We start from the raw sequence: 26,699 nt of genomic DNA, 5'->3' as shown, positions 1-26,699 counted from the left end.
GCTGCCTGCTGGCTGGTGGTGACCCTTTTCTACACCAGGTGGGTATTTTACCTTTAGAAATGGAGAAGCTGCTGGGAGATTCTGGACAGAAGAGCTAGAAGAAAGTCATTTTTCCAAAAATAATGAGTTGTTTAGGTCTTAACATACCATTTTCTTGTCAACATTACTACATACTGAATGAACCTTTGAGTGAACGATGGCTGTTACTTAGCTTATTGGGATAAAATATCTTGGGGACAAATGGCTTTAGGATCATAATGGCTTTTTGTTACTTACATACATTGCATTCATGTTGAAATCGAAAAACCATTGCTTTTAAACTGTTTTGGGCGGCACCTCCATACTGTTTATCTGTATCTTCACGTTCATCGCAGCATTATTCACAGCAGCCAAGATGCAGAACTAACCTAAGTGTGTGTTGACGGGTCAATGGTGAATATGGTGTCATTATGCAATGGAGTATTTTTCAGCCATAAAAAAGAAAGACACCTTGGCATTTGTGACAACCTGGATGGGCCTGGAGGACATAATGCTAAGTGAAATAAGCCGATCTGGAAAGACAGACACTGTGCTCTCACTGACAGGTGGAATCTGACAAAGTCAAGCTCACAAGAGCAGAGAGTGAAACAGGGGTTTTGAGGGGATGAGGAGTGGGGGACAAGTGGGTATGTTGTGGCAGGGTACGAACTTTGGGCCATAAGATGAACAAGTTCTGGGGATCTAAGATACAAACGCAGTGACCACAGTTGGTAAAACTGTATTTGTTTTCTTGTAATTTGCTAAAAGGGGAAATCTTGAGTATTTTCACCCCTCCCACAAACTGTGAGGTTATGGATGTGCTAATTAGCTTGACTTGGTAATCATTTTACAACATATATATATATTTAATCATTTATGTTGTATTCTTTGAATATATACAATTTTTATTTTTCAAGCATGCCTCAATAAAGCTGAGGGAAAAAAGAAATATTGTTGTGTTCATGTTTTTCAGCAAGTAAATGAATTGCACTATAGTTCTGACAGCTCCAGGACATTAAAATATCTCAAAAACACATTTGATGAAATTAAACTCCTCCTGCAAGAATTAATGAATAAGTGCTTAGGTGTGATAGTGGGAATGAAGCTCATAATTTTAAACTTTATAAATAGAAGTGTGGATATCAAGGCATTGGAATTATTTTAATTATTGACAAGATGTGTACTGAGAAAAACTGGTCCAAAGAGCTAGACAATGGCTTTTTTACATGGGATTTGCAGCGATTTTTCTCTCATTCATTCTTGAACCCCCACCACTCAGGCTGCTGGCAGCTCGGGGTTGGAACTCGTTGCTGGGCGGTAGGGTGTGACTCCCCAGCATCTGTGCTGTGCACTCACGCTGGGAGGGTCTCATTTATTCTTAGCAGCACCATCAGATAGGGACTGTCTTAATCGCCCACCTTTTTAGAGAGGCCACAGAGGCATAGAGAGGTTAAGAAACATGTTCAAGGTCGCTCAGTGAGTCTTTGTCAGATTCTAGATTTCCCTTTCAACCATGGAGACACCTGTTTCCCACCAAACTCTGGTAATCATAGACTAAGGGTGGCTTGTCACGGTCACTTCCTTAATGGCCAAGGAGCCTGTGTTAATTTCCCAGGGCTGCGCTAAACAAATTATCACACATTATTAAAACAATAGGAATATATCCTCTTATAGTTCTGGAGGCCACGATTTGGAAGTGAAGGTGTGGGCAGGACCATGCTCCCCCCAACTCCTCGACAGTCTGGGAGGATCCTTCTTGGATCTTCTTGGCCCTTTCCTGTCCGTGGTGAGGCCTTCTTTCCTGTGTTTGTGCTGGTTTTCTCACCTCCTGCCTTATCCCTCTCCCTCCCTTCCTCCTCCCTCTGCTCCCCCCTCCTCCCCTTCCTGGTCTTGTCTGCTCCTCTCTCCCCTCCTCTTCCCATTCTTACCCCTCCCTTCCTCCTCCCCCCCTCCTCCCCTTCCTGGTCTTGTCTGCTCCTCTCTCCCCTCCTCTTCCCATTCTTACCCCTCCCTTCCTCCTCCCCCCCTCCTCCCCTTCCTGGTCTTGTCTGCTCCTCTCTCCCCTCCTCTTCCCATTCTTACCCCTCCCTTCCTCCTCCCCCCCTCCTCCCCTTCCTGGTCTTGTCTGCTCCTCTCTCCCCTCCTCTTCCCATTCTTACCCCTCCCTTCCTCCTCCCCCCCCCTCCCCTTCCTGGTCTTGTCTGCTCCTCTCTCCCCTCCTCCTCCCATCCTTACCCCTCCCTTCCTCCTCCCCCCCTCCTCCCCTTCCTGGTCTTGTCTGCTCCTCTCTCCCCTCCTCTTCCCATCCTTACCCCTCCCTTCCTCCTCCTCCCCTCCTCCCCTTCCTGGTCTTGTCTGCTCCTCTCTCCCCTCCTCCTCCTCTCCTCCCCTCCTCCCCTTCTCTCCCTCCTCTCCTCTTCTCAGGCCTTGGCATTAGATTTGGGGCCCCCCAATCCAGGATAATTCCATCTCTAGATCTTGAATTTAATCTATAAAGACCCCCTTTTCCAAGTAAGGTCACAACATATAGGTTCTGGGGGTTAGGACACAGAGACATCACATTCTGGGGGGTGTCACCATTCAACCCACTATAATACATTTCTTAGTTTCTGTACCCCAAATTGAACCAAGTTCTTTTTAAACAAAGGAACAAAAACTCACCAAATGATCTATATTTGCTGTGAAGAACATAAACCTTGTTTTATTCATTTAGACCTCTGGAACTCTGCTCTCCTGGATCTTAGGCTTATGAAGACTTTGTGAATTCTCTCCTCTTTTCCTGAATCTGATGGTGTTTAAATGGAAACACCCTCACACCGCTCAATGAAGTTTTTAAAAGATGCCTTTTGGGTCCTAGTTACTGGTTTTAGCATTTTCTTTCCCATTTTTGCTAATCCTTCCTTTGTCTTCACTCCTTTTGCTTCCTTTATTTATGAATTTTTTTACTTAATAATGATTTTTTTTGTAATTTATTTGTATATTTGATTTCATTCCTTTTGATCATTGTTCTTAATACAGTTCAACTTCTCTGGTGTTAGAGGTGGTGGTGATCAGCCCAGCCCCCATTTCAGTGAGTACTGCAGCCTTATGGGAAATTTCCTGGGATTTGGCCATGTTTTAAAAACTAGGTCAATGTATTGTTCACACTGTTAGGTTTATCTCAGTACCAATACCTGAAGGTCTTCTACAAATTGGCAAATACTATTTTAATGATGTTTCTGGTATTTCTTTTAGTAGATTTTTTTGTGGGGTTTAAGTTTAACCTCCACAGAGAAACTAGTTAGACCTTCTAGTTCGGTAAAACTTAAACTTTTCACTTGTGAGAGGTAATAGATTGGTGCATTCATTTCTGTGATCTCAACAATGTGACCAGAATGAATTTCAGTGAGGACATTCTGAATTGACTGCAAAAACAGGAAATGCATTAATTTGATGGTAGTTTCCATAACTGAGAATTATTTAATTTTGTCGTTGTAGGGATTGCAATCTTATATTCTAATACCAGATCTGAGGCTTATCTGACACATAAGCCCAGCTAGTATTCAAGGGCAGATAGTTAGAATTCAGGCCTGTCTCAGACTGAGGCTTGGCTGCCATAACCACAGACGACAGACTGGACAAAGTGTCCCCTCTGCAGTGGGATTTCCAAAATTGCTATCTTTCTCCTTAGGAATTGTTTTTATCTTTGTAATAAACACATATTGAAATGAGACTAACCCTGTCCCACACCATTTCCCTGAACCTCCCTCTATAGATTTCAAACAGTTTTGCTAAGCTTCCTTATGACCTCTGCATTTGGCAACGTGGCTAACTTTACACCAAGGAATTTCATCCGTTAGCTGGTCCTAAACCCCGAATTTTTTCCTATGTTAGGTTTTTCCTTTTAGAAGAATCAGATCGTCTAGGGCTGAGATGTGCAGGGCATGCATGTGACCGTGAATGTTAAGAATCAACACACACAGGGAAAGAAGTCAAAGTGGTAGGAGGAGGATTTATGGAAGCTTAATAGGAGCCGGTCTTACTCATGATCCCGTGCCTGGTGCTGGAAGGTTCGCTAGCTTGCTTAATGCAAAATGAGCCTTAATTGATATTTTTCTCATCGGTTTGAACTACTCAGGCATAGAGGGAAAGTTGCAGAGAAATTGGCGTTGGGCAGGGAGCTGTTGAAGGTGGGGCTGTCACCACAATTTGCACACACACTGTAGCTGGGGCCTGAGTGTGTGTGTTTATAAAGAGAACACACAGAGCCCAGGATACTGGCCATCCATACAGAGAAAGAGCTGCAGAGTGGAGAATTTGTTTGGTTTTTATTTTTGTGGCAAGTGGCTCAGGAGATAAAGCAAGGAACTCCAGACTGGTTTGGGGCTAATAATGGTTCTTAGTTTCACCAACCCCCCCCATTCCCCCCCGAATTTGCTTTCCTGGCTAACTCTGGGAGCCACGAGAGCTAATGCCTTTCCCCCCACTCTCCCCAGAGGACACAGCAGCCTGGACTGTCCCCTTCTAGCACGACTGGGCAGCGGCTGTCCACAGCAGGGGCAGCTGTCTCCAAAGCCAATCATGTCAGATGATTTTCTCCCCAAATCTCCAATCTGGGAACTTTTAAGGTACCGTGTGACATGTGAAAAGAAAGCTCAGGGTTTGCAGAGTGCAATGGGGGAGACTCTGCAAGCGAATGGAAACTGGGCCTCATGGAGATGCTCACTGCTGTGCCCACTGAGACGCAGGCCCAAATCAGCATGCCGGCACCAGAGCCAAGGATCAGAGCACTAACAGCAAATTCCAGAGAGAAGAAGACCTGGCGTTAGCCATTGAGCTAATCATCCCTGTCCCAACTCATTAACGTACTACCCAGGCCTCCGCTGCTTGGTGCTCCCTTCTGTGGGGTGTGAACGGCTTTTCCCAGCTTCCTTTCCATCTGCTGAAATGAACAATAGCCTTTGTAACCAAGGGAAGCAGCAGCAGCAGGTGAAGAACTATTTTTAGGTGCGCTGAAAGCTGAACGTTGATTACTGTATTTCCACACCTAAAACACTCAAGATGCAAGGCTGAAAAAAATTGATGTTTGCTGGCTTCTGAGCTCCCGAGTATTGACGGTCTGCCACACTCTTGCTTCCCACCTGACACTTGGTTCTGTCCCTCGAGCGGACACGGGGGAACAGCAGTCAGGTCACTTCCCCCGTACGGTGTCTCTTCCAGCTCACCTGCTGGCATTTCGTGACAGTGACTGCTCTTCTTCCACTTCTCTCTAACATAACGTGGCGGGGTTTGATCTTTTGTTTACTGTATTTTGATGAGCACATGGTGCAGGGTTCTTTCCCCCTTCCTCTCTGTAACGCTCTGGTGTACTTGCTGTATCATATTGAAAATGTTGGTGTTTGTAGGTCTCATTTATTCTGCAGAATAAATCTGCCAGGTAGTGGCCTTGTTCATGTTACAGAGGAAAGACAGGGAATGGGGGCTGGGAGAGCAGAGGCACCTGCTCGCTGGCTTGGCAGAACACGCCTCTGAACACAGCCTCTCATTCAAGACCTCACTGTCTTGCAGCCCTCTGCCTTTCTTACCAATTCCATTTGAGACTGTTCCTGACTGCAGGGGGCAGGACACTGTTTTTTTTCTAGCACTTTAATTCTATCATTAAGTAAATCTCTTTGAGTACAGTTTTCCCTTTTTTAAAATGCTACAGTAATGACCAGTAATAGCTAGGACATCAAATGCCTGTCATTTTTCTCTTTTCTAATTGAGTCAGATCCGTGCATTCCCTCTACTTTTCTATCACCAGGGTGCCTGATTTAATTGCCCCCATGGCTGCATGACGGTGTGACACTGAATCTTAAAAGAGTGGAGGTTGTGGTTGCTGCTTGGACACTTGGCTGCTTCCCATGGGCCACGCTAACTCGCGTGTTGCTCCTTGTCTAGCCTCCATTTGGCTGTTAGTTGCTTCTCCATGATCCCTTTTGAGACTCAGGGACTTTATTCTGAGATGTCACCTACTGAAGGTCCTTGAGGTCCCCTTGGCTAATATTGTGCCAATTCATTGTTTGGGAATAAAAAAATCTTCCACCTGTATCTTGTTCAAATATGCTGTTATCCTCATCTGCCCCTAGCTGAGTTTCCTAAAACCAACCCTCAGGGATGAGCCAGGGAGGGACTCTCAGCTTGAGAACAGACTCAGACCCCGTCTGCTCTTTCTCCGCCCTCTGCTCCCAAAGAGCATTTCTCCTTCTGCAATTCAGCTTTCCCTGCAACCCTGCTCAGAGATGTGGATGTCTGCACACATAGAGGGCAGGAAAAAGGAGTGATTCTAGGCCTTGCTCATGGCCAGAGCTTGGCCATCTGAGGATGGAAGGAAAATACAGGCGATTAAGAAGACTTTACTTGTATCTACCCTACCTATCCACCAGTCGTCTGAAATGTTTGTGCCAATTAGAGTCTGTCAGTTGTGAGAAACAGAAATAGACTCTCATTAATTCAAGCAAAAAAGAATTAATTGGAAGTGCCAGGGCAGCTAACAGAAATGAAGTTGAAGCTGTGAAAACTGGCCAGCAGAGGAGAGAGACCAGGGCAGCTCGGGAGAGCAGGAGCCGGTGGCATGCCTTTCCTGCCCAGCTCAGGAGAGCAGGGGCCGGTGGCATGCCTTTCCTGCCCAGCTCGGGAGAGCAGGAGCCGGTGGCATGCCTTTCCTGCATAGCTCTTGGACAACTTAGCCTTTGTGATCTCGCCAGGTGCCTCACAACTAGAGGGAGGCCGAAGGTCCAGGCTGTGTCCTGGGCCACCTAGGGGCATGCCTTGATTGATGGCTCCACTAAACCCCCCTGAAGGGCAAACGGAGGAGAGGCAGCCAAACCAACATGTGTCTCCTACACAGTGGTTTTGTCCCAGGCTCCCGGAATTCTATAGGAAGCCGTTCACAGCTGTCTGCACTGCTGGGCCCTTCAGGACCAGCAACGGACATGTCAGGTGGGGCAAGCACCAGTTGGGAGGTGACAATGCCCCATGTTAGGGGGCTCTGGGCAGGCAGGTGGGGCACATTCTGGCTGGAGAGGGGTACCAGGTAATGCAAATACCACAAAAGGGAGGCCTGAAAGAAAACAGCATAGGGGCCAATGTCTCCACACAGGGAGGGCCGGTAGCAGGTGTGAGGGGCTGAGATTTAGCATCAGAATGTCCATCTTTTTAGGGGAAAAGTTTGGTTTTGCAAGTGTGGTGTTCTCCCAAGAGGGTCCATCCCAACAGAGTGTGTGGGGTGGAGGCTGCTTTTCAGGACTAGCCCCCAGGCATTGTGGCCACGTAAGAGAAATTTATTGTCATTTGTAAACCTCTTCCCTTTCCTTGGTAATGATGGTCTCCACTAAAGTGTGTAGGATGCTCTTTTTGTTTTCTCTCTTATAAACTTCCTCCAAAACTGGACTCTGTGCTTCATTCACACTGTGGTATGATCAGACTGGAATAGTTTATTGGGAAATAGCTGCATTTTTCACTGGGAGGAGAACCCCAAGAAAAAGGTTGAATTTCCAGTTGCTGGAATCTCCTTAGAATATGTGTAAGAGTAGGTAATAGCTGAAATTATTTTGTGGGGAGGAAGACTCTCCTAAGAGATGCCACCGCTTCGGAGAAGATGTGAGAAGAGAAAGGAGAAAGTGAAGAGTAAGAATAATTCTCACCCACTGTACATAAACCACAGTGACCCAGGTGTTGGAAATTTTCTGTCATCGTGTTGTAGGCTATAAATATAAAACCCTCCTTGTTATCGCCTCAGTTGCTGCAGTCCTTGTACAATCCCACAAAGCTCTTAGGTAAAGTCCGTGGTGGGCTGTGTTGGAGCCAGCTCCTCCTGGCTTGCCAGAGTTGTGTGCACCTTGGTGTTCAGTGACATCGCATCAGTAGCTGTGGGTTGGATGTGGGAGTATTTACACCATGGAAATTGGAAACCCTATAAATCAGGACCCCCCCCCCCCAAGAGAGTTGGTTGTTAAGCATTTGTCTGAGTACCACTGGATGTAATTCATTTTGATGTATTATGATTTCATACTTAATACTTTTCCTGCTATGGAAGATAACATTTTACTATGTAGTACTGATGAGCATATATTGTGTAAATTTTCCAAAGCATCGTTGTATTCAACCTTCAGTATTGGGATCTTTTACATTCAAAGAAAAGGATAAGAGGAAAATGCTGTTTTCTGATTGCAATAGAAATAAATCCCGAAATGACAGTGTGTTAGAGGGTGAGTGTGTTGGCCGAGATCTTTCTAATGTTAGGCTCTCGCCTTTCCTCACCTCCTCCTCTTTTCTGGTCTCTTCCTGGAAAGAATTACCACTGTCCGGGACCTGTTAAATGTACCGAGTTCAGGACAGCATATGCTTCGTTCATGGATTCTGGCCTCATGTTAGCAGAGACACATTATCTCTTGATGGAAAGAAGCTTTCTGTAATTGCAAGTACATTTTCAATATAGAGAGAGGGTTTTATAAATTAAAAAAAGTATAGAACAATGGGTACAGAGGAAATGAGTTATTCAGGGGCAAAGTGTTGTACTGTTTGAAGAAATGTGTATAGCTTTCACATTTGAATCAGAGAGAAACAATGGGTCAGGCCATAGACAATCAGAGCATATATGTAGAGACGTTTACATCTGTAATAACTTGCTTTTATTATCATGATGACTATTCTGCCTATACTTAGAATTTCCAATGCCAGACTAGAGGTTAAAAATCCCCAATTCTTTGGAAACCTTGACATTGTAAAATATTTAAGTCATTTGACATCTCTAAGTCAAAGTAATGAAAAAATAGGGAGAAAGGAAATAGCTACAGTGACTCTGGACAGGTTCAATTCAGCACTTACAAGTGGCATAAAAATTGTAGTTATTTCAGGCACTCAAAAGCTCTGCAAAAAAGAAAGCCCTAAATAGTCGGAATGCAGAACAACTGAAGTGTTACTCCAGGAAGAGTGTAAGCTTTGGCTTCAGTAAAAGACAATTATCTCTATTTACACAGCAGAGAGATGATTCTAAATAGTGAAACAAACTACTTCCAATTTGTAACTTACATAACTTAGCTCGTTTACTGAGCATCTACCATGTGCCACATATGGTGCTAGATTCTCGGTTTGCAAACATGATCATAGCACAGTCCCGTATCTAGGCTGATGGGAGAGCAACTGAATCGATAGATGGATAAAGAAAAAAATGCAAATATAGCAACGAGAGTACTTCCCAAGGGCACTAAAATGGTACCCTTATTTTTACTGAAGTTATACATTTCTACTTGTGGGAGATTTTTTTTTTTAATATAAAAGGCTGCTGATAGACATAGTATATTTCCATTTCTTTGTTTTCTTTTTGTAAATGTAAGTCATGCCCCTGGTGAAACAATTAGAACTTTTAGAGAAGTAAAAAGAAAATAAGTCACCATACTCTTCTAACTCAGAGATGGTCACTTTTCAGCATATTTCTGAATCTGTGTATGTGACTATATCATAGACTTCAAGTTGGAATCATTTATTTACACCATAATACTTGGTATGTGTGTGTATATATACATATACCATTATAATGTCCTTTCTATTAAACTTCTCATGAGCATGTCATTAAATATCGTACAAAAATTGCTTAGTAATCATTGACTGATATTTCATCTTACAGTCATAATGCATGAATATTTCTTTGGTTAGACTTGAGGTCGTTTCACATTACTTGCTATTATGCTATAGAGATCTTTGAGGTGGATATCCACTCATGTCCTGCATAAAAATCTTTGTACACATTTCTGAATACACCTTTACTATATATTCCCAGGAATGGAATTACTGAATCAAACCCATTATTATAACTGTAATAGCTTTCGATATATATTTCCAGCACCTGAAACCCCTTTCCCCTCTCCCCACTCCTGCGTTCCCTCTCCCCCAGCTTGAATTGCTGTGAGTTTTTCTCCTATGTGGGCGTGAATTACATCAGCGACTGGCTTCATATTAGTCTTGCGCACACTAGATACTTGCTTTTCCATTCTTGTGGTAATTTACTGAGAAGAATGTGCTTCAATCTTAGCATTTCTTTGTATTAAATATTCATTATTTGCTTATGTACTGTCTCTGGCCTCCTGCATGTAAGTTCCATGAGGACAGGGAGCTGGTCTGGTTTGCTCAGACTGAGTACCTGGTCCGTGCCGGCACAGAGTGTGCGTTCACGAACAGATGCTGGATGGATGTGGAAATAAAGTACGGTCAAATACTCAAGAGTTTGGTTGATTTTATGCTGTTTATTTTTATTCCTTCAGAAAGCCCAAGTGTAATGTTGTATAACAAGCATCTGTCAGATGTTTAGTTCATGCTATTAGTAACTCAGAGATGGCCGGCTCAGGCCTTTTTCTCCGTGCATTCTGTTAATGGCACAACTCCGTAGGTAAGCACAACAGCCTTGGTCGGCGTCAGCAAAAGACAAGCACACATTTATGGTTATTTGACTTATCGGTTTTGATGTTTTGGATTCTGAATTAAACTGATATAACATCACATACTTTTGCATTGTAAGCCATCTGTGTTTACAGTGCTTTTCCAAATCATTTTTTTTTTTTTTAGCTTTTTAAAAATTATTTATTACAGGTTTTCTTGGCAATCCAAGCAATGGACTAGTCTGTGCTTGTTGGAAATTGTTTAGTCATCACAACTTCCTATAATGCCTTAAAATTAGAAGTGAAAATGATCACACTCAGGGGAGCGTCACTGGGTACAGAACCCCTGGTTGTATATTTGCTCACTATAGCTTTTGTAGAAGGCAAGGAAAGGAAAGATGTAGAGAGAAAAGGAGCTGCTTGAAGTTATAGATTCAGACAGCAACAGGGAAAAAAAAAAAAAAATTACAGGCGGCGCCTGTGGCTCAAAGGAGTAGGGTGCCAGCCCCGTATACTAGAGGTGGCGGGTTCAAACCCAGCCCCAGTCAAAAACTGCAAAAAAAAAAAAAAAAAAGATTACAACTCACATTGTCAAGGAATCGGTCCATTGTCTGGCCTCCCTGCAAAGTGGCGAAAGGAACAGATTCCTCTAGACAATTTGTTTTGGGTAGATGACCCTGGGGAGGCCTAGCCCACTTTTCCCTACCATCTCTCTTGGGATTGTGTCCATGTAGTTACTTGTGCCCACTTGGCACATGGGCTCATGAACGCCCCTGATGGCCCTGTACGGGTTCTGATAGGAGCTTTGCAGAGCTGGGAGTGACAGCTCCTTTCTCCCTATGCCCTGCAGTGCCTTGCTCAGAGCTTGGCCAAAGGTCTCCTAGAAAATATTTTACTAAGTGAATTAAAGAAGCTCAAAGTAAAAGTGTCCCACGAGGCTAGATCAGGCAAACTCTCCACCAACATATACACAGAGTGACCACACTTCCTGCTTTGCTACCTGGTAATTATTAATGGTGTCCCTTTTGCTCTAAAAATGTCCTGGTTTGGATGATAAATTATGTAGTTATCCAACATTTCAGGTAGTAGTGACAGATTCATTACTATACTATGTTAACTGCTATAGTAGTTAACATATTTGCAGTGGCTAAAGAAAGGAGCAACTCAGTTTGTACAAATGTATAGCTTATTTGTAAGGTTTATAAGAGTTTCAGTTGTCCCAAACGGACAGGTTGAGAGGGACCTACAATGTTGTTCAGCACAACTTTGATCCTGTTTTTCTATTAGCTACAACTTACAACTTCAGCAGCAAATACCTGAGACTTCTTTCTTGTTCAATATCCAGTCCCATTTGAAATGCTTTAAAATTTTTTCCTGCTACAGGGCACGAATGCCCTGGCGTTCGTGTGGTTGTGTTCAAGTCAACAACCACTTTCTGCAGGCTTCAGTGGTTATTGATCACTCTTTATTTAATAGAGTGGTATTTATAGCTGATAGGGAACCCCTCAGAGGACTTTGTGCAGTAAAGTGCCTGTTAACAGTTTAGAAATTATAGCTATAAATTCAGCATAAACATGTCTTTAGTCATCCTTGATGGTCTAAGGAATTATTTTCATCTTTTCTTAACTTTAAGGATCAGACAATGTCAGAAATTTGTGGCTGAAGCTCTCAGAAGTCCACTGAGTCTGAGAACATCTCCACATTACCGCAATCCTGAAAAATAAACCCTCTTTAGAAATCCTGACAACCATCATGCTTGATGGGTGGAAGATGTTTAGACAAAGTGCAATGACCAGTGACTTTGGAGAACCTTGGGATCAAGTTCAGGGTTGATCTTTGGGCTAGATTGTTAGGATTTCCTGCATGGTGAACATCACTGTTCACTGGCTGTGCCAAGCAGTTACGCACTTGCTGAATGGTGGAGGTAGCGATGGGAGCGTTCATGTGGCTCTCACCCTCCCAGCTTCTTTGAGATGAGGTTGGGCAACCATTGTCTGAACAGATAAGAAGTTAAATGACTTTGAGACATTATAGAAAAGATCATAAAATGAAGGGACTACTTTGCAGCTTACGCAAGGAAAGAAAATGTCATGGAGACAGAATGTAGGAAAATGGCTAGATACTGCAGAAATGGCACTGGACGTACTCTGATAACATACAGTCAATGTTTACTGATGCTCATCTACTAATATTTCCCAGGGTCTTAGGCACTTCACAAGGATTTTACTTAATTCTGGCAACTCCAGAAAGTGTTGCTACTATCATCATCATCATCTCCATTTTATCAGTGAGGAAGCCGAGGTATGTGTAACTATTACCTAAGCTTTGACAGATAGAAAGCTGTAGAACCTAGGCTGAAGTCCATGCTGACCTGTTCCAGGGTCTATGCTACTGTCTTGCTGTGCTACCCTCCTCCCTAGGTTCAAGGCTGGGTAGGGATCATAGCACCACTCAAACAAGTCCATGGGATAATTCTAAGTGCATGATGTTTTCCAAACTACAAAGACCCTCTTGCAACATCACTTCCTCTGATTTAGACAGCTTGCCTGAGATAGGTGTCCTCACATTCATCACCGGGAAGCTGACGCCCATGGAGGATATAACTTGCCCGAGACACACAGCCGGTAACTCTTGAGACCTCTGTGCTATTTGAGTTCCTTATTATTATGCTCTTAAACTTCATATTCTATGTGTGTCCATGGCCACAGGTCACACATAAGTAATGCTCTCACAATACTTGATACCACTCCAACTATGACTGAAATATTCTGTCCAATATAGTTCTCTGCATTTATAGGAAATTTTTATACTATGGATTTAGTGTGATGCAGGGAGAAACTCGATTTTATTGCAAAAATCTTTTGAGGAATTCTGAAAGTTCTGTCTGCAGAGGAGCCAGATGGCTTGGGTAGGCTTTCTAGAATCTGTTTGCAGAAAGGGCGGTGGCTCACTCACGGGCCTGCTACCTCTGTGCCTCGACTGGCTTGTGCGAAGGGCTTCCCGGCTCTTTTTCTGGCCAGGAGCCAAAGGTCAGCCACACCACGGTGGTAATGTTTTTCTGCCAGAAAGTTTGTCATGTGCTGAATTTTCTGAAGTCACCGACCTTGTTGAACCTTGGCATTTATGCCCAGCAGGCCAAGTGACCATCTCACGGTGCTTTTCTCACATAGGAGTTTTAGCTGGTGTCATCACTGCGGGGAGAAACTGATGGACTTTGCAGAACTCTGTAAAAATCCTATCCAAGCGGCTTTCTCACTTTTAGGGAAAAATTTCCTCATGTGAATTGTTCCTGAGGTAAAAATGCAAATAATTGTTGGGATCAAAAACACATGATTTGGGGGAAATGCGAGTGATTTCTCTGAAAGCTACAGCAGAAAGTATGAGGTACTTTTTGCCTTTGAATAAAACCTCATTCTCAATTCTAGTAAAATATATTTAAAGGTGAGTTAGGCATTTAACAGTATTTTAATAATGTAATAGACTATGTTTAATATAATAAAGATATGAAAAGTAATAGAAGTGAGGTTTTTATAATCATACTTCTTTTTTCCCCTTTTTTGTCTTTATTTTTTTTCTGCTTCTCCTGTAGCTGTGCTCCTTTTGTTCTCACTTCTCTGATTATTTTCTTTGTCTTTCTTTGCCATCCTGATGCCCTGGCATCATATTTCAGTGCCTGGAAGGGCAGGAGGCTCTCAGGAGTCTATTGATGTCACCAAACCTTCAAAATCAATATTCCACCAAAGGAAGCTGAGTAGCAAAGAGGAGACCAAGCTTCTTTCTTTACAAAAGTGCAGAATTTTACATTATCTCCCAATTTTCATTAAAACTTAAAAAAAAAATCTACATGATTTTCCTTGTTGATTTGTTTCTTTGAGGTCTATTCAGCTAGCATTTATCAATTTCCTTCACTATTCCCAGTAGGAAGGTTGTAGTTTTGCTAATGGATCAGGAGACCAAGGAGATATAGCTCCTTACTCCCCTGTCTAGTGAGGCTGTTTGTTTTAAAAGTCTCAGGATCACAAAAATACTGGCCTTTCACCACTGTGTGCAAAATTGTACTTCTTGGGAGCTTTTTCTGCCATGGACCCCATTCTGTCACATTCTCATATTCCTTGAAATCTTTCATATCTGATTCAGTTTCTTCCCCACCTCCAAGTCCTGCTGACACTGGACTTTCAATGTGGCATCCTGTGGAAAACCCACCCCACTCTCCAGCCTGGCTGTGGCCCTGTTCCCCCAGCTGCATCTTGTCTCACTTCTGCTCCATTTTGGCTGTTCTCGCTCATGACTGGATCCTTGACAAAGGTATCTTTGGAGCTGTTGACTTTGGCATTCTCCAATTCCAGAGTCCTATCCGTTTTGTTTCCATGCAACCTGCAGCTCCTCGCTGGGTTCCTATCCATTTGTCTTTCAGCCTGATTGGAACCTCCAGGGCCTTTGAGGCTTCATTTTCTCCTATCATGCCCCTCTGAGCTCTACAGGCCCCTCCCATGCTCCTCCCAGGCCCCTTCCAGATCTGAGCCAACTCTCAGAGACCCCCTCTTCCCGCTTACCAGGGTAAGCAGCGCGATCTACCACTCAAAGCGATGTCTTGCCAATACTCCCAGCTCCCTTACCCCTTTGGACATTCTGCTGCAACCACTCATTAAAACTACAACCCAGGCCTGTCCAAATGTTGACCTTTCCTGTCTAAAACTCAGGCTGTGGAGCTCTGCCTGAGGAAACCGCCCATCCTAGACACGGTGCACTGCAGGCTCACTGTCTCCAGCTTCTGCTGTGCCCCTGGCTGTGCCCTGCGATCCTTCGAGGCTGCAGTGATTCCCTCTGCTGTTGAGTTATTGATATTGCCCCTCTTTCGTTGCACACACATTATTCTGAGAAAATTACAACCTCCGTTGTAGATTTGCCATGATTGAGTAAAAGTTCTCCTTTCTGCTTCTAGTAAAATTAGACTGCTTTGGAATACTTCCTGATTCCCCAGAAACGATCACAGATACCTGAAATTGCCTCAAATACGTGAACTCCCTTGCGCAGCGTGAATAGAAAGGTGTTTCCGTGATGGGTTTTGTACAGGATGTACTGAGCTACTTCTCATGTATCAGCTGATGATAATGTTTGCTGACTATTCAGACATCTTTAAATAATTTGGCACATTTCTATATTAATCCTTTCAACAAAGCTCTGACTCTGAGTGGGAGGTACTGCTTTGTAATGTAATCCTGAAACATGCAAATCAGAGCCTAGAACCCAGGAGACAAAGACCTGCTAGGACAGCGCTGGAGTCACGTTGACCTGAGTTCTGAAAGCACACCCAGGCCCATACTGGCCTTTCTTAGTTGTTATTGTCTTGTCTTGTAGCCTTTTAAAATAGCCTGTTTAGGGTGCCTTAATTTAAGAGGCACAGTAAATTGGAAGATTGCTCAGGTATGTTAGCTGTGAAAAGAAATTGGTAGCTGGGACCATGGGGAAGGGCTGCTTCTGCCGATGTTTCTCTTTCTCAGCGTGATTTTTCTTCAAGGGCTGTTTCATAAATATATGCCTGTAATTAAGATCCAAGTTCAAATGGAGGACTTTCCCTTGGAGGAGGAAGGCATAGCTTGCAGTCCCAGCTACTTAAGGAGTAAAAACCTGCAAGTTCTGTGGATGCTTGCGTTCCCTGTGGGGCTGGCCTCAGAGGTTCTGCCAGAGGCGTGGGAGGTTGGAGCACTTTCTTCACTTCCTGGCTCCATCTTTTGGTGACCAACTGCTCAGTTTCTGTGAAGATGGAGCCTGAAGCTCTGGTTGTAGTAGAGCTTTGCTTTCTTAGTCACTCCCAGATGCAAATATGAACTCTCAAAAGCTTATTTTTAGTTTCATAATACATTTAGGAATTAGTGTTCCTATTTTTTGTTCAATGTCCTTGTGTGTTCCAACAAGACATTTTAAGATGTTTAAAATGGTCAGAGGGAAAACAGACTAACCTAATTTGCACGTATAATAATAACCTCTATTTTCCCATTGCCAAAAGCTGGTTTTCCACAGCCTTGTCTGGCCACTAAATGTTTTTCTCTGAGTCTACATGGTATGCTCATAGAGATATGTGTAGGTATCACCTGCAGAGTGTGGTCATACCACACATCTAGCCCCTCTCTGGACACTGCCAGCCCGAAAACAGGTGGGGCCAGGTGGCCACATTCACAGAACTCCCCAGATGACTCCTCTGCAAATGAGTCTGGGTGGTTGCAGCCATCCTGAGAGAGCCACTGAAATGGAGCAGTGGAGCAGAAACCTGCAAACACCTGGCCCTGAGGCTTTAGGGTTTTTGTATTAGTGACCTAATTGGTTTAAACCTATTTTCTTAAGGTGTGAAGGGGGTTGAATAAGAGTATTTCACCAACATTGTTTTGTAGATCACCTCTCACAATTTTTTCCTAAGAAGTGACTATATGCCTTAGTAGTGAAAAGGTAAAATGCTTACTAATATTTTTATTTTAGACTTTTTAATTTCTACTGTAAGTTTTAAAAATTTCAGGATTTTAGGGGGTACATGTGTTTTGTTTACCTACTTTGTTTTGGTTATAAGTGTGCCCCCCCCACCCCCCCGGGTGGCGCCTGTGGCTCAAAGGAGTAGGGCGCCCATATAATGGGGGTGGCAGGTTCAAACCTGGACCCAGACAAGACCTACAAAAAAAAAAAAAAAAGTGTGCCCTCCATCCTGACAGAGTGCACCACACCCACACTGAAGCTTTGGCCACAGGTTTAGCAAGTCCCAGAAGAAAATGAGTCCTGTACTCAATTTATTTAATTAGGCTGGATTGCAAACTAATACAGCCTCTTTGGAAAGAAGTATGGAGAATCGTCAAAGAACTTTAAATTAGTGGTTCTCAACCTTCCTTATGTCGCGACCCTTTAATACAGTTGCTCATGTTGTGGTGACCCCCAACCACAAAATTATTTTTGTTGCTGCTTCATAACTGTAATTTTGCTACTGTTATGAATCGCAATGTGAATATCTGATATGCAGGGGACCTCCAAAGGGGTCATGATCCACAGGTTGAGAATCACTGCTCTAAATAAACCTTACATTTGATCCCCAAATCCCATTACCAGGTATCTACCCAGAAGAACAAAAGCCATTTTATCACAGGGACATTTGCACTTGATTGTTTATTGCAACTCAATTTACAATTGCCAAGATATGGAATCAACTCAAGTGCCCGTCAACCCATGAATGGATTAATACACTATGGTATATGTATACTAAGGAATACTATTCAGCCATAAAAAGTTGGAGACTTTACATATTTTGTATTAACCTGGATAGAGTTGGAGCCCATTCTCCTTAGTAAAGTATCACAAGAATGGAAAAGCAAGTGAATTCAATACTGACACCAAGCCAGTGGAGGAACTAATACACGCCCACACAAGAAACAAACTCAATTTAATTCGGGGGGGGGGGGGAGAGGAGAAAAGAGAAGGAGGGGGTGGTGGTTGTGCTCTCACCTAACGGGCACAGTGTAAGGATACATGGGCACCTCCTGGGTGAGGGGCGCAGCTACAACTGAGACCTCAGCTACCCAACGTAAACATAGCAACCTAATCGTTTGTACCATCATATTAATCAGAAATGATAAAAGAGTTGAAGTAATTAGAATAGAAAATATTCCTGCATCTTCAGTTTTAAGTTAAATTCGTATCATGAGGGAAGCTGCCCATTTTGAGCCTCTCTTGCTGCCCTTCCACTTCGGGTGCACTGCAAGCCAAACTGTGCAGCCGGAAAAAGATACTTGAGCACCATGGAAACATTTTCCATACGGACATCCAGTTGTCCTGCACTGTTTGTTGAATAGAGTATTCCTTCCCCCTAAAATTACTTTGGCACCTTTGCTGGAAATCAATTGACTGTGTGTCTGTGTGTATTTCTGGTCTCTGTTCCGCTGAACTGCTTGTCTGTTTTCCGGCAGTTGCGTGCTGCCTTGATTACTTATTTGTCTGTCTCTAGACCAATACTATACTGCTTTGATTACTGTAGCTAATCGGTACTAGACTGCCGTTATGAAATCAGGTAGTTTAAATCCCTAACTACATTCTTTCTCAAAATCCATTGGTTCTTTTAGCTCCTTTTTATATTTTCCATGTAAATTTTATAATCAGCTTTTTCAACATTTACAATAAAGCTTGGTTGGACTCTGACTGGGGCTACATGCAATCTATTGATCAGTTGGGGAAGAATTGCCCTTTAAAAACTGTTCCAGACTTTTTTTCTCTGTCTCGTTAGCTTTGGTTTTAAAGGATTGTTCATAATTTAAGGAAGATAAATCCTGGTTAGCAAATGCATACTCTGAATAGAAAATAGACAATGAGTTCAAATTCTCACAAATATGCTTTTATGTGGCATCTATTCCAATTATTTCCATTGTAATAGGTACCTTAAATAATTTTCTTGAAGCAACTCAGTAATTTTTGAGAGAAACCAAAGTAAAATATACAAATAAAGAATAACGGTATTTTCATATTGACAAGTCCAGATGTCTTCATATTGGTTTAAAATAATTAAGAGGATGATGTTCAAGCTTGTTTATTCCTTAAGAAGAGAGGCAACTATTTAACTACTGACTCTCTAGAAAAACAGGAGCAACAACAATAACAGACCTTGATTTGTAGTCTTTCTATGGTGGCGGAGACACTCGCTATACAGCTGATTTCAAGCTACCAACCTAATGCCTCTGAATACAGAGATGCATACTAGAACATCATTATATAGCATCTCCATGTTACACATAAAAAAAGATGTTAACACCATACGGTATGATAGAGACAAATAATTTCAAGATTATGGGTGATAAAATGTAGTAAAATATTTAGAATGATATTAGTTTTGAATATATATGACCTTTGTTTTAATATAATTTAACTGTAAGTTTTTTTAATAACTGGTTCAAGCTGGTGCATAGTATGAGCTGACTCTAGCACACCCATGTGGGCCAAGGGTAAAGAGCAAATAACGTTTAATAGCAAAAACTACTAATAGTTAATTAGTTCAATGTCAGATGAAATAAAATGGAAGGAGGCTCATGTTTTGTAACCTTGAATACTCCATTCAAAAATGTTAAATTGTAAAATGTTAGTAAAACAAAATAACAATATAAAATAAAAACAAAAATATTTTTGTACAAGATAACCATTAGAGAATTTTTTTAGGATTTAGTAAGAAAATACCTGCAGAGAACAGAGCCCAGAACATGGTAAATGCTATAAAAATACTGATTTTAGTGACATCATTATTTATATAACTATTATGTCCCAGAAGATTTAAGGAAATGGTGCTCTTACCATTGTGAATAGGAAGAAAAGGGTCACGATCTGGTTCCTTTAAAATCGGCAGTGGGTACTCTAAGTTGTACAGTGTAGCCTGTTCACAAAAAATACAAAACTGTCCCTACTACGCTCCGGGGGGGTTTTCGTCTTTCTTGCTGTGGGTACTGTCTTTCTCTCTCCTTCAATCCTGTTTCCTCTAGGAGAGAAGTAACGATACTGGACTTGTGGCAGTGCTGAAGGTGCAGCATGGTGTGGGTGGGTCTGCCCCTGCCCCTTTCACATCCTGGGCAGATGTTGCTAATTAATATGGGAGATTTTTCTGGAACCTCAGTGCCTCCATAAAAAGGGCTCCTTAGTCAAAACATTCAATGGGGGATTGTTTGACTAATCAAGAGCTGAAGCTGGGCAGAAGGCTGGAGGTCCCCTGCTGTGCCACATCTTAACTCCTTCATGGCTGAGTATGTGGGTGAGGACTGGAAGGGGCTCTCAGGAAAAAGGTTAAAGCATTCAGGGCCGTGGAAGTGGGATAGGGGTAAGGGGGTTGCTTACGGCAGAGTGGAAGAACCGAAGTATTTCACTATTTAACAATTGGTATAGCTAATCTTGTGCGAGCAGACTGGATATTAACCTTGCACAGAATCATTTCAACAAAGACACCACCCCCAGCCGCACTGGAGCTGGAGAGGAAACTCAGCTGACAGTCAAGCCTCATGAGGGCGGGGAGGGGAGGGCGGCGTGAACCTGACAAGGAGGGCAGGTCCCTACTCCTGCCTCATGGAGGATGTGGGGTGCAGTGTTAGGTTGCCATGGTAATGATAGACTCCTTAGGCCCCCGCGGCCTTGTAAAACCGACCAGAGCAGAAAAGATGGGCAATTCCCCAGGTCCCACGTCTGCCCAGACTGTGAAATGGCAGTAAATGCCAATCTGTTTTCTTCTAGCAAAAGTAGTTCCTGTTTGAGTCTTGCATCGTAAGTTCAAAGAGAAAATAATTCACCAAAACTAAATTCAGACATGATTGCATCATTGAAAAATGATGAAATATTTTTCTCTTTTTTGAATATGTTTCTGGGATTAAAAAGCCAAATTATAACTGCATGAGAACAATCACCTGTCCAAATGAGTTAAGTAAGAAATGCTGTGGAATTAAGAGTAGGATGGAATTTACTGGGACTTTTTATCACCTGCCTGTCAATTTACCCCCTGTGGAATGAGGTAATGTCCTTTCAGAGAAAGTCTGGAGAAAGGAAGCGAGGAAGGAAGGTCGGGAGGAATCTAGAACTCAAACATAGCTATTATGATTTTTTGCTTATTCAGATATTTTAAACAAACTTTTAATTGTGGACTACATTTAATCTTATAGTCTGCTTCCTTGACCTGCCTTTCTTCATGTTTTCCATAGGCTATGTGTGGGTGCCACCGTCCTTAGTAGAGGACAGAATCACAGCATGCTGCGTATATAATTTACTTCTTAAACTCAGTCTGTGCAGTGCTTTTGCTTGATTAATGTTCTGTATGCCATTTTTAAGGCACTTGCCAATGTGCTTGCAGACCCTAAATACTTCAGACTCTCTGTTAGGTACAGGGGTAAGACCGTGAGAGAAGCCGAGAGGCAGTGGCCAGAACTGCAGTGGGCGTTGTCCTCTGGCTGCAGCTCGCCCCACGGCGGGCCTTGTGCTCTGGCTGCAGCTCGCCCCACGGCGGGCGTTGTGCTCTGGCTGCAGCTTGCCCCACGACGGACGTTGTCCTCTGGCTGCAGCTCGCCCCACGGCGGGCGTTGTGCTCTGGCTGCAGCTCGCCCCACGGCGGGCGTTGTGCTCTGGCTGCAGCTCGCCCCACGGCGGGCGTTGTCCTCTGGCTGCAGCTCACCCTCTCGGATGCTTGTACGTAGTAGCGCCAGGAACCAGGGTGGCTTGGGAGCCTACTGCCTGCTGTGCCCCTGCCTTGGGGACAGGCATAGCATGTGTTGGGGACAGGTGTGCCTACCCAGGCTTAGACAGAGCCCGGCTATTTTCCACACTAGCCTACCCAACTTTACATTTCACACTGTGGCTTTGTTTCACCTTTAAAATTTGGGGTTTATTCTGAAAATTTAAAATCCTTGTTTATATTAGTTTGGATTCATTTTAGCTTTCCTAAAGAAAATTTATCCTTTTCATTATTTAGTTTTCAAAAATATCTTTTTTTTTTTTAAACAAAGTGGTATAATGCCATTATGAGACATTGAACAAGAAAGAGAAAAATATCCTTACCAAACATAACTCTCATAATGTTTTGTTTATTTCCTATTAACACTCATATTTAACAAAGTCATAGTATGGTATATAAATGATTTTATATTCTGTTTCTTTACATGATTCACATTTTTCCAGGTTGTTTTAGAGGGTTTATGTTGGTTGTGATTTTCCATATGGTGAGTGTACCGTAATTGGTCTAATTATTTCTCTCTCATGTAATACGTTCAGTTTTCTCCAGATTCAACATTAACCATTCTCCAAATGTAACCACTAAAACATTTTTTGATGTTCAGCCTTCAGTGCGTGGCTTTTCTGATATTAAATTAAGGATTCTTTTTTTTTTTAATACTTTTATTTTTTATTTATTTATTTTTTGTGTGGTTTTTGGCCGGGGCTGGGTTTGAACCCGCCACCTCCAGCATATGGGACCGGCGCCCTACTCCTTGAGCCACAGGCGCCGCCCTAAATTAGGGATTCTTAATGCCACTTGTTTATGTATTGCCTGATGGGTTTCCCAAAGGATCGTACCCATTTACAACTTGACAGGCTAAGTTGAGATCACCAGTTTCATGGAATGCTTAGGTAACATTCAATAAAAAATAACTATTAATTTGCTTTCCCTGATCTAGCAGGGAAAGTGGCTATCCTGTTCAACTTGCATTTTTAATTACTGGTAGGCAGAGGCTTTCCCTCATGTTTGCTTGCTTTTTAGACTTTTATTTTTACGAATTATCTTCTTTAGATCTTTTGAATATTTGAGCATAATATTTTACTTATTGTTTTAGATAAGAAACATGTTAACACTTTGTTGCAAATACTAGTTAGTTTACTATTTAACCTCATTGCTGGGCTGGTTTTTTTTTTTTTTTTTTTTGTAGAGACAGAGTCTCACTTATGGCCCTCGGTAGAGTGCTGTGGCCTCACACAGCTCACAGCAACCTCCAACTCCTGGGCTTAAGCGATTCTCTTGCCTCAGCCTCCCGAGTAGCTGGGACTACAGGCACCTGCCACAATGCCCGGCTATATTTTGGTTGCAGTTTGGCCGGGGCCGGGTTTGAACCCACCACCCTCGGTATATGGGGCCGGCGCCCTACCGACTGAGCCACAGGCGCCGCCCGCTGGGCTGGCATTTTTATTTCAAATGATCTAGACTTCTGTGTTAATCCCGAAGTCCAGCTAGCACAGCCATATGTCTCTTCCGGAATTCTATGTTCTTATCCTTACCCTTCTTATGTGACATTTATACTCATGGGTGAGTCCCCCACCCCCCAGATTCATGCCTGAGAGTGAAATCTGTGTGCACTAGTTTTGGAAGCACAGGTATTTGTGTGTTAGTGGTTTGTCAAGGAGACCAGCCTGGCTAAACGTTTGTGCGACTGAGCTCTTGAGATGCTCCATTCAGTGATAGCAATTTGCTTTGTGAGTTGCTGGAGTTTTTAGCAGGCGAGCGCCATACCATTGTTAATGTTTATTTATTTAGCCTTAGATTGGATGTGTCAGTTTCCTACTCAATGTTTTATAATATGTCCATTGAAAACTTGAGTAACTTTGAATTTGAACAGTTGTCTCTGGGCACACTCTTTCCAGAACCCTTAAGAGGTTGGAAGGCTTTCTTTAATTTTATGTTGGTTGGTATTGACATGACATATAACGTTTGACTTTTCATCCTTATTTGCTAAAAGTTGTTCAGTGGCTTTGCCTTTGGTGATAAGGTTTTAATCAAAAAGATATACTTATTCATAGCTATATGTTAATATTTTGACAGGGTACTTTACATTGGCTCAGAAAGTTCTTTTGTGCACACTTTAGGAGGATTAAGGAAAATACTGGCAGAAATGTTTCACTCGTTGGCATAGAATTAATAAGAATGACCATATTGAAAATAATCCTAGCTGACATTTGAGCTGTGAGTGCCAGCAATTTTTGTTCGCTCATTTAGTTCTTAAAACTGCCCTGTGAGGTAGATACTGTTTTGAGTCCCATTGTGCAAAAGAGGAAACTGAGGCGCTGAAAAATTAAGCAAGTAAATCTGTTTCTTTTCCTTTGCACTTTGATTAAGATATGGACATGCAAGTTCTGGTAACTGGCTATGTGAGGTGCACTCCTGGCATAGACTTTGAGAGCTGGAATAATGTCCTCATATCATTTAGTTCATGGCCTAGGGTTGTGATTTTTCAGGTGAGAGTCTTAAAATAATTTTTTAACTTATGAAAATAATAATGCTAAATATACAGAAGTGCATAAACAAGTTCCCCATTTTCCTTTCTTCCTGTCTATTCTACTCCTCTAGAAAGCGCCACTGGCAGTTTAAAGCATCTTCCTAGTGTTTCTAATGTTCAGAGGAAGTTGGGGGGAGAACATATTAGTGGTTCTTCCAATGCCCCATGTTGGCTTCCAAAGAAACACCCGATCCGAGGAAGCACCGGGGGGCAAGAAAATGGTCCGATGCTCCTGCAGCCACCGAATACTTCATCTGGGGCAAGCCCCACTCAGAAGTTAGCTGGTCTTTCCTAGGTGAGCCAAGGGCTTTTTAACATAAGATGCTATCAAAAAAAATCTTTATCCAAATATATATTGGCTTGTGACCTATGTGCAACAAGTAAATGAGACAAATTTTTTTTTTTTTTTTTGTAGAGACAGAGTCTCACTTTATGGCCCTCGGTAGAGTGCTGTGGCATCACACAGCTCACAGCAACCTCCAACTCCTGGGCATAAGCGATTCTCTTGCCTCAGCCTCCTGAGTAGCTGGGACTACAGGTGCCCGCCATAACGCCCAGCTATTTTTTGGTTGCAGTTCAGCCGGGGCCGGGTTTGAACCCGCCACCCTCGGTATATGGGGCCAGCGCCTTACCGACTGAGCCACAGGTGCCGCCCTAAATGAGACAAATTTTAAGCATCTGGCCAGAAGATTTTATTGTGTGTGAGTCTCTAAGACTTCTAGGGTCTCTTGGTATAGTTGGTGTTGAATGAGTGAATGAATTCTGTTTTTTTTTTTGGAGACAGAATCTTACTATGTTGCTCTTGGTAAAGTACTGTGGTGTCACAGCTCACAGCAACCTCAAACTCTTGGGCTTAAGTGATTCTCTTGCCTCAGCCTCCTGAGTAGCTGGGACTACAGGGGCCCGCCACAACGCCCAGCTTTTTTTTTTTTTGGTTGTAGTTGTCATTGTTTGGCAGGCCCAGGGTGGGTTCGAACCCTCCAGCTCTGGTGTAGGTAGCTGTCGCTTTAGCTGCCGAGCTACAGGCGCCGAGCCATGAATTCTGTTTTAGTTTAACATGCTTTTCATGTGGACAGCTGTTAAAATAGAAGATAGACAGAGCTTACCCAAAGAAACATTGGAAAATGATAGAGTTAATAGGTTGTGCTCATAAAGGAGATTGCTCAAAAAGGCACAAATTCTGTGCTCTCCTAATTTGACACACATTTTCCACCAGTTATCATAACCTTTCCATTTCATGTGTGATACTTTGTGGTCACCCTTTCTGAAAATACCTGTCACTGCATGTGATCAAGAAGCAAACAGAATAATGTTGCTGTAAACAATGATACATTAACGAGGAGGGCACCCATCGGGGTGGGCACAGAGGGGCAGAGGTGTGGAATGCCACCTGGCTGCATTTCCGGGAGCTGTCCCGGACAGCCAACTCAGATTTTTCAAATGTGAGCCTCTTTGTCTCAGTCTTGCTTTGGTACGTACGTACAGGGTAAGTGAGTCAAAACTCTACTATTTATTACACAGATATTCTTTTCTTTGCCATTTCCCAAATCTTCTTACTTAAGAGGATTGTCAATTTGGGCTGCCTGGAAGCCCCTCGGCCACCTCCTTCTGTGACACACTTGATGACACCTATTGCTCTGGGATCTTTTAAGGCACACTCAGACTGGCACCCGGAAGTTGCTAACTTGTCAGTGGTCAGGCCTGACACAGGAGGAAGGTGGTCCCAGGGCACTACTGTTTGATTTCCTGGGTTCCAACTCCTGCCTCACATCAGAGCCAGGTTCCCCTGGCTGCAGAGGCTAAGAGTAAGAGCTCGTGACCTGCCTCTTGGGGCAGCTGGGGCAAGGTGGGTGGCAGTGCTGACTTCCTGAGGGAGTGTTACCAGTCCTCTCTGTGGGGTTGACATGCCCAGAGCACCTGCCAGAATCGCATACCACATTTGCAGCAGAGCTCCTGTCTTCCAGCCACTCTTGTCCACCCATGTCAGAGAAGCTCTGTTTTTTTCTTTCTATTTCACATTTTTGAGTTCTAATTAGATATCTTTTGGGTAAAAGGCCCAGCAGTTTAAAATCAGTTGCAAATTGTTTCTCTATAAGACTTAACTTGTTACTGTGGTGTTCCTATGTTTGGGGCATCAACTTCTCAGTAACGAACAATCCCAAACCTTAATTGCTTGAAACTGCCATTTTATGTTGCTCACAATTTTTTGACTTGGGGATTCTGGAAAGGTTCTGCCGAGGAATTCGTCGCTGGTCCTCATGTCAGTGGGGGTGCCCAGGGCTCCATGGCCTAGTTACCCCGTCCTCTGCCCCACTGTGGTGTCCTCTGTGCCAGGGTACTTCTGAGTGGCTTCTGGACAACCGCAGTTCCAACATGGTGGCCACCTGCGAGAGGCAGGGAGCAATAGCTCCAGTTCAGGTAAGCAACTTCCCAGACCTGGCATGATGTCACCTCTGCCCTGCTCCACTGATCAAAGCGTCCATGAGCCCACCACATTCAAGGGCATGAAGAAGAAGACCCGCTCCTGATGGGAAGT

The 26,699-nt window shown here is 43.1% G+C and overlaps 1 protein-coding gene across 3 annotated transcripts in view; it reads left to right on the top strand.

Moving 5' to 3' along the window:
- DNER (delta/notch like EGF repeat containing) overlaps nt 1-26,699 on the top strand; it is a 334,821-nt gene that overhangs the window by 73,403 nt on the left and 234,719 nt on the right. The window contains exon 1 of one of the 3 annotated variants that reach the window (XM_053597824.1): nt 20,134-20,175. The exons of the other annotated variants lie outside the window; for them this stretch is intronic. Within the exon in view, the coding sequence (XP_053453799.1) occupies nt 20,170-20,175 (6 nt within the window). The 5' untranslated portion in view covers nt 20,134-20,169. Of the gene's footprint in view, nt 1-20,133; nt 20,176-26,699 lie in introns of those variants that run through there. 3 annotated transcript variants of the gene reach the window in all.

Source organism: Nycticebus coucang, chromosome 7 (genome assembly GCF_027406575.1).
Source record: "Nycticebus coucang isolate mNycCou1 chromosome 7, mNycCou1.pri, whole genome shotgun sequence".
Lineage (NCBI taxonomy): Eukaryota > Metazoa > Chordata > Mammalia > Primates > Lorisidae > Nycticebus > Nycticebus coucang.
The sequence above is the reverse complement of the archived record's forward strand: the minus strand, read 5'-3'. Positions and strand labels throughout refer to the sequence as shown.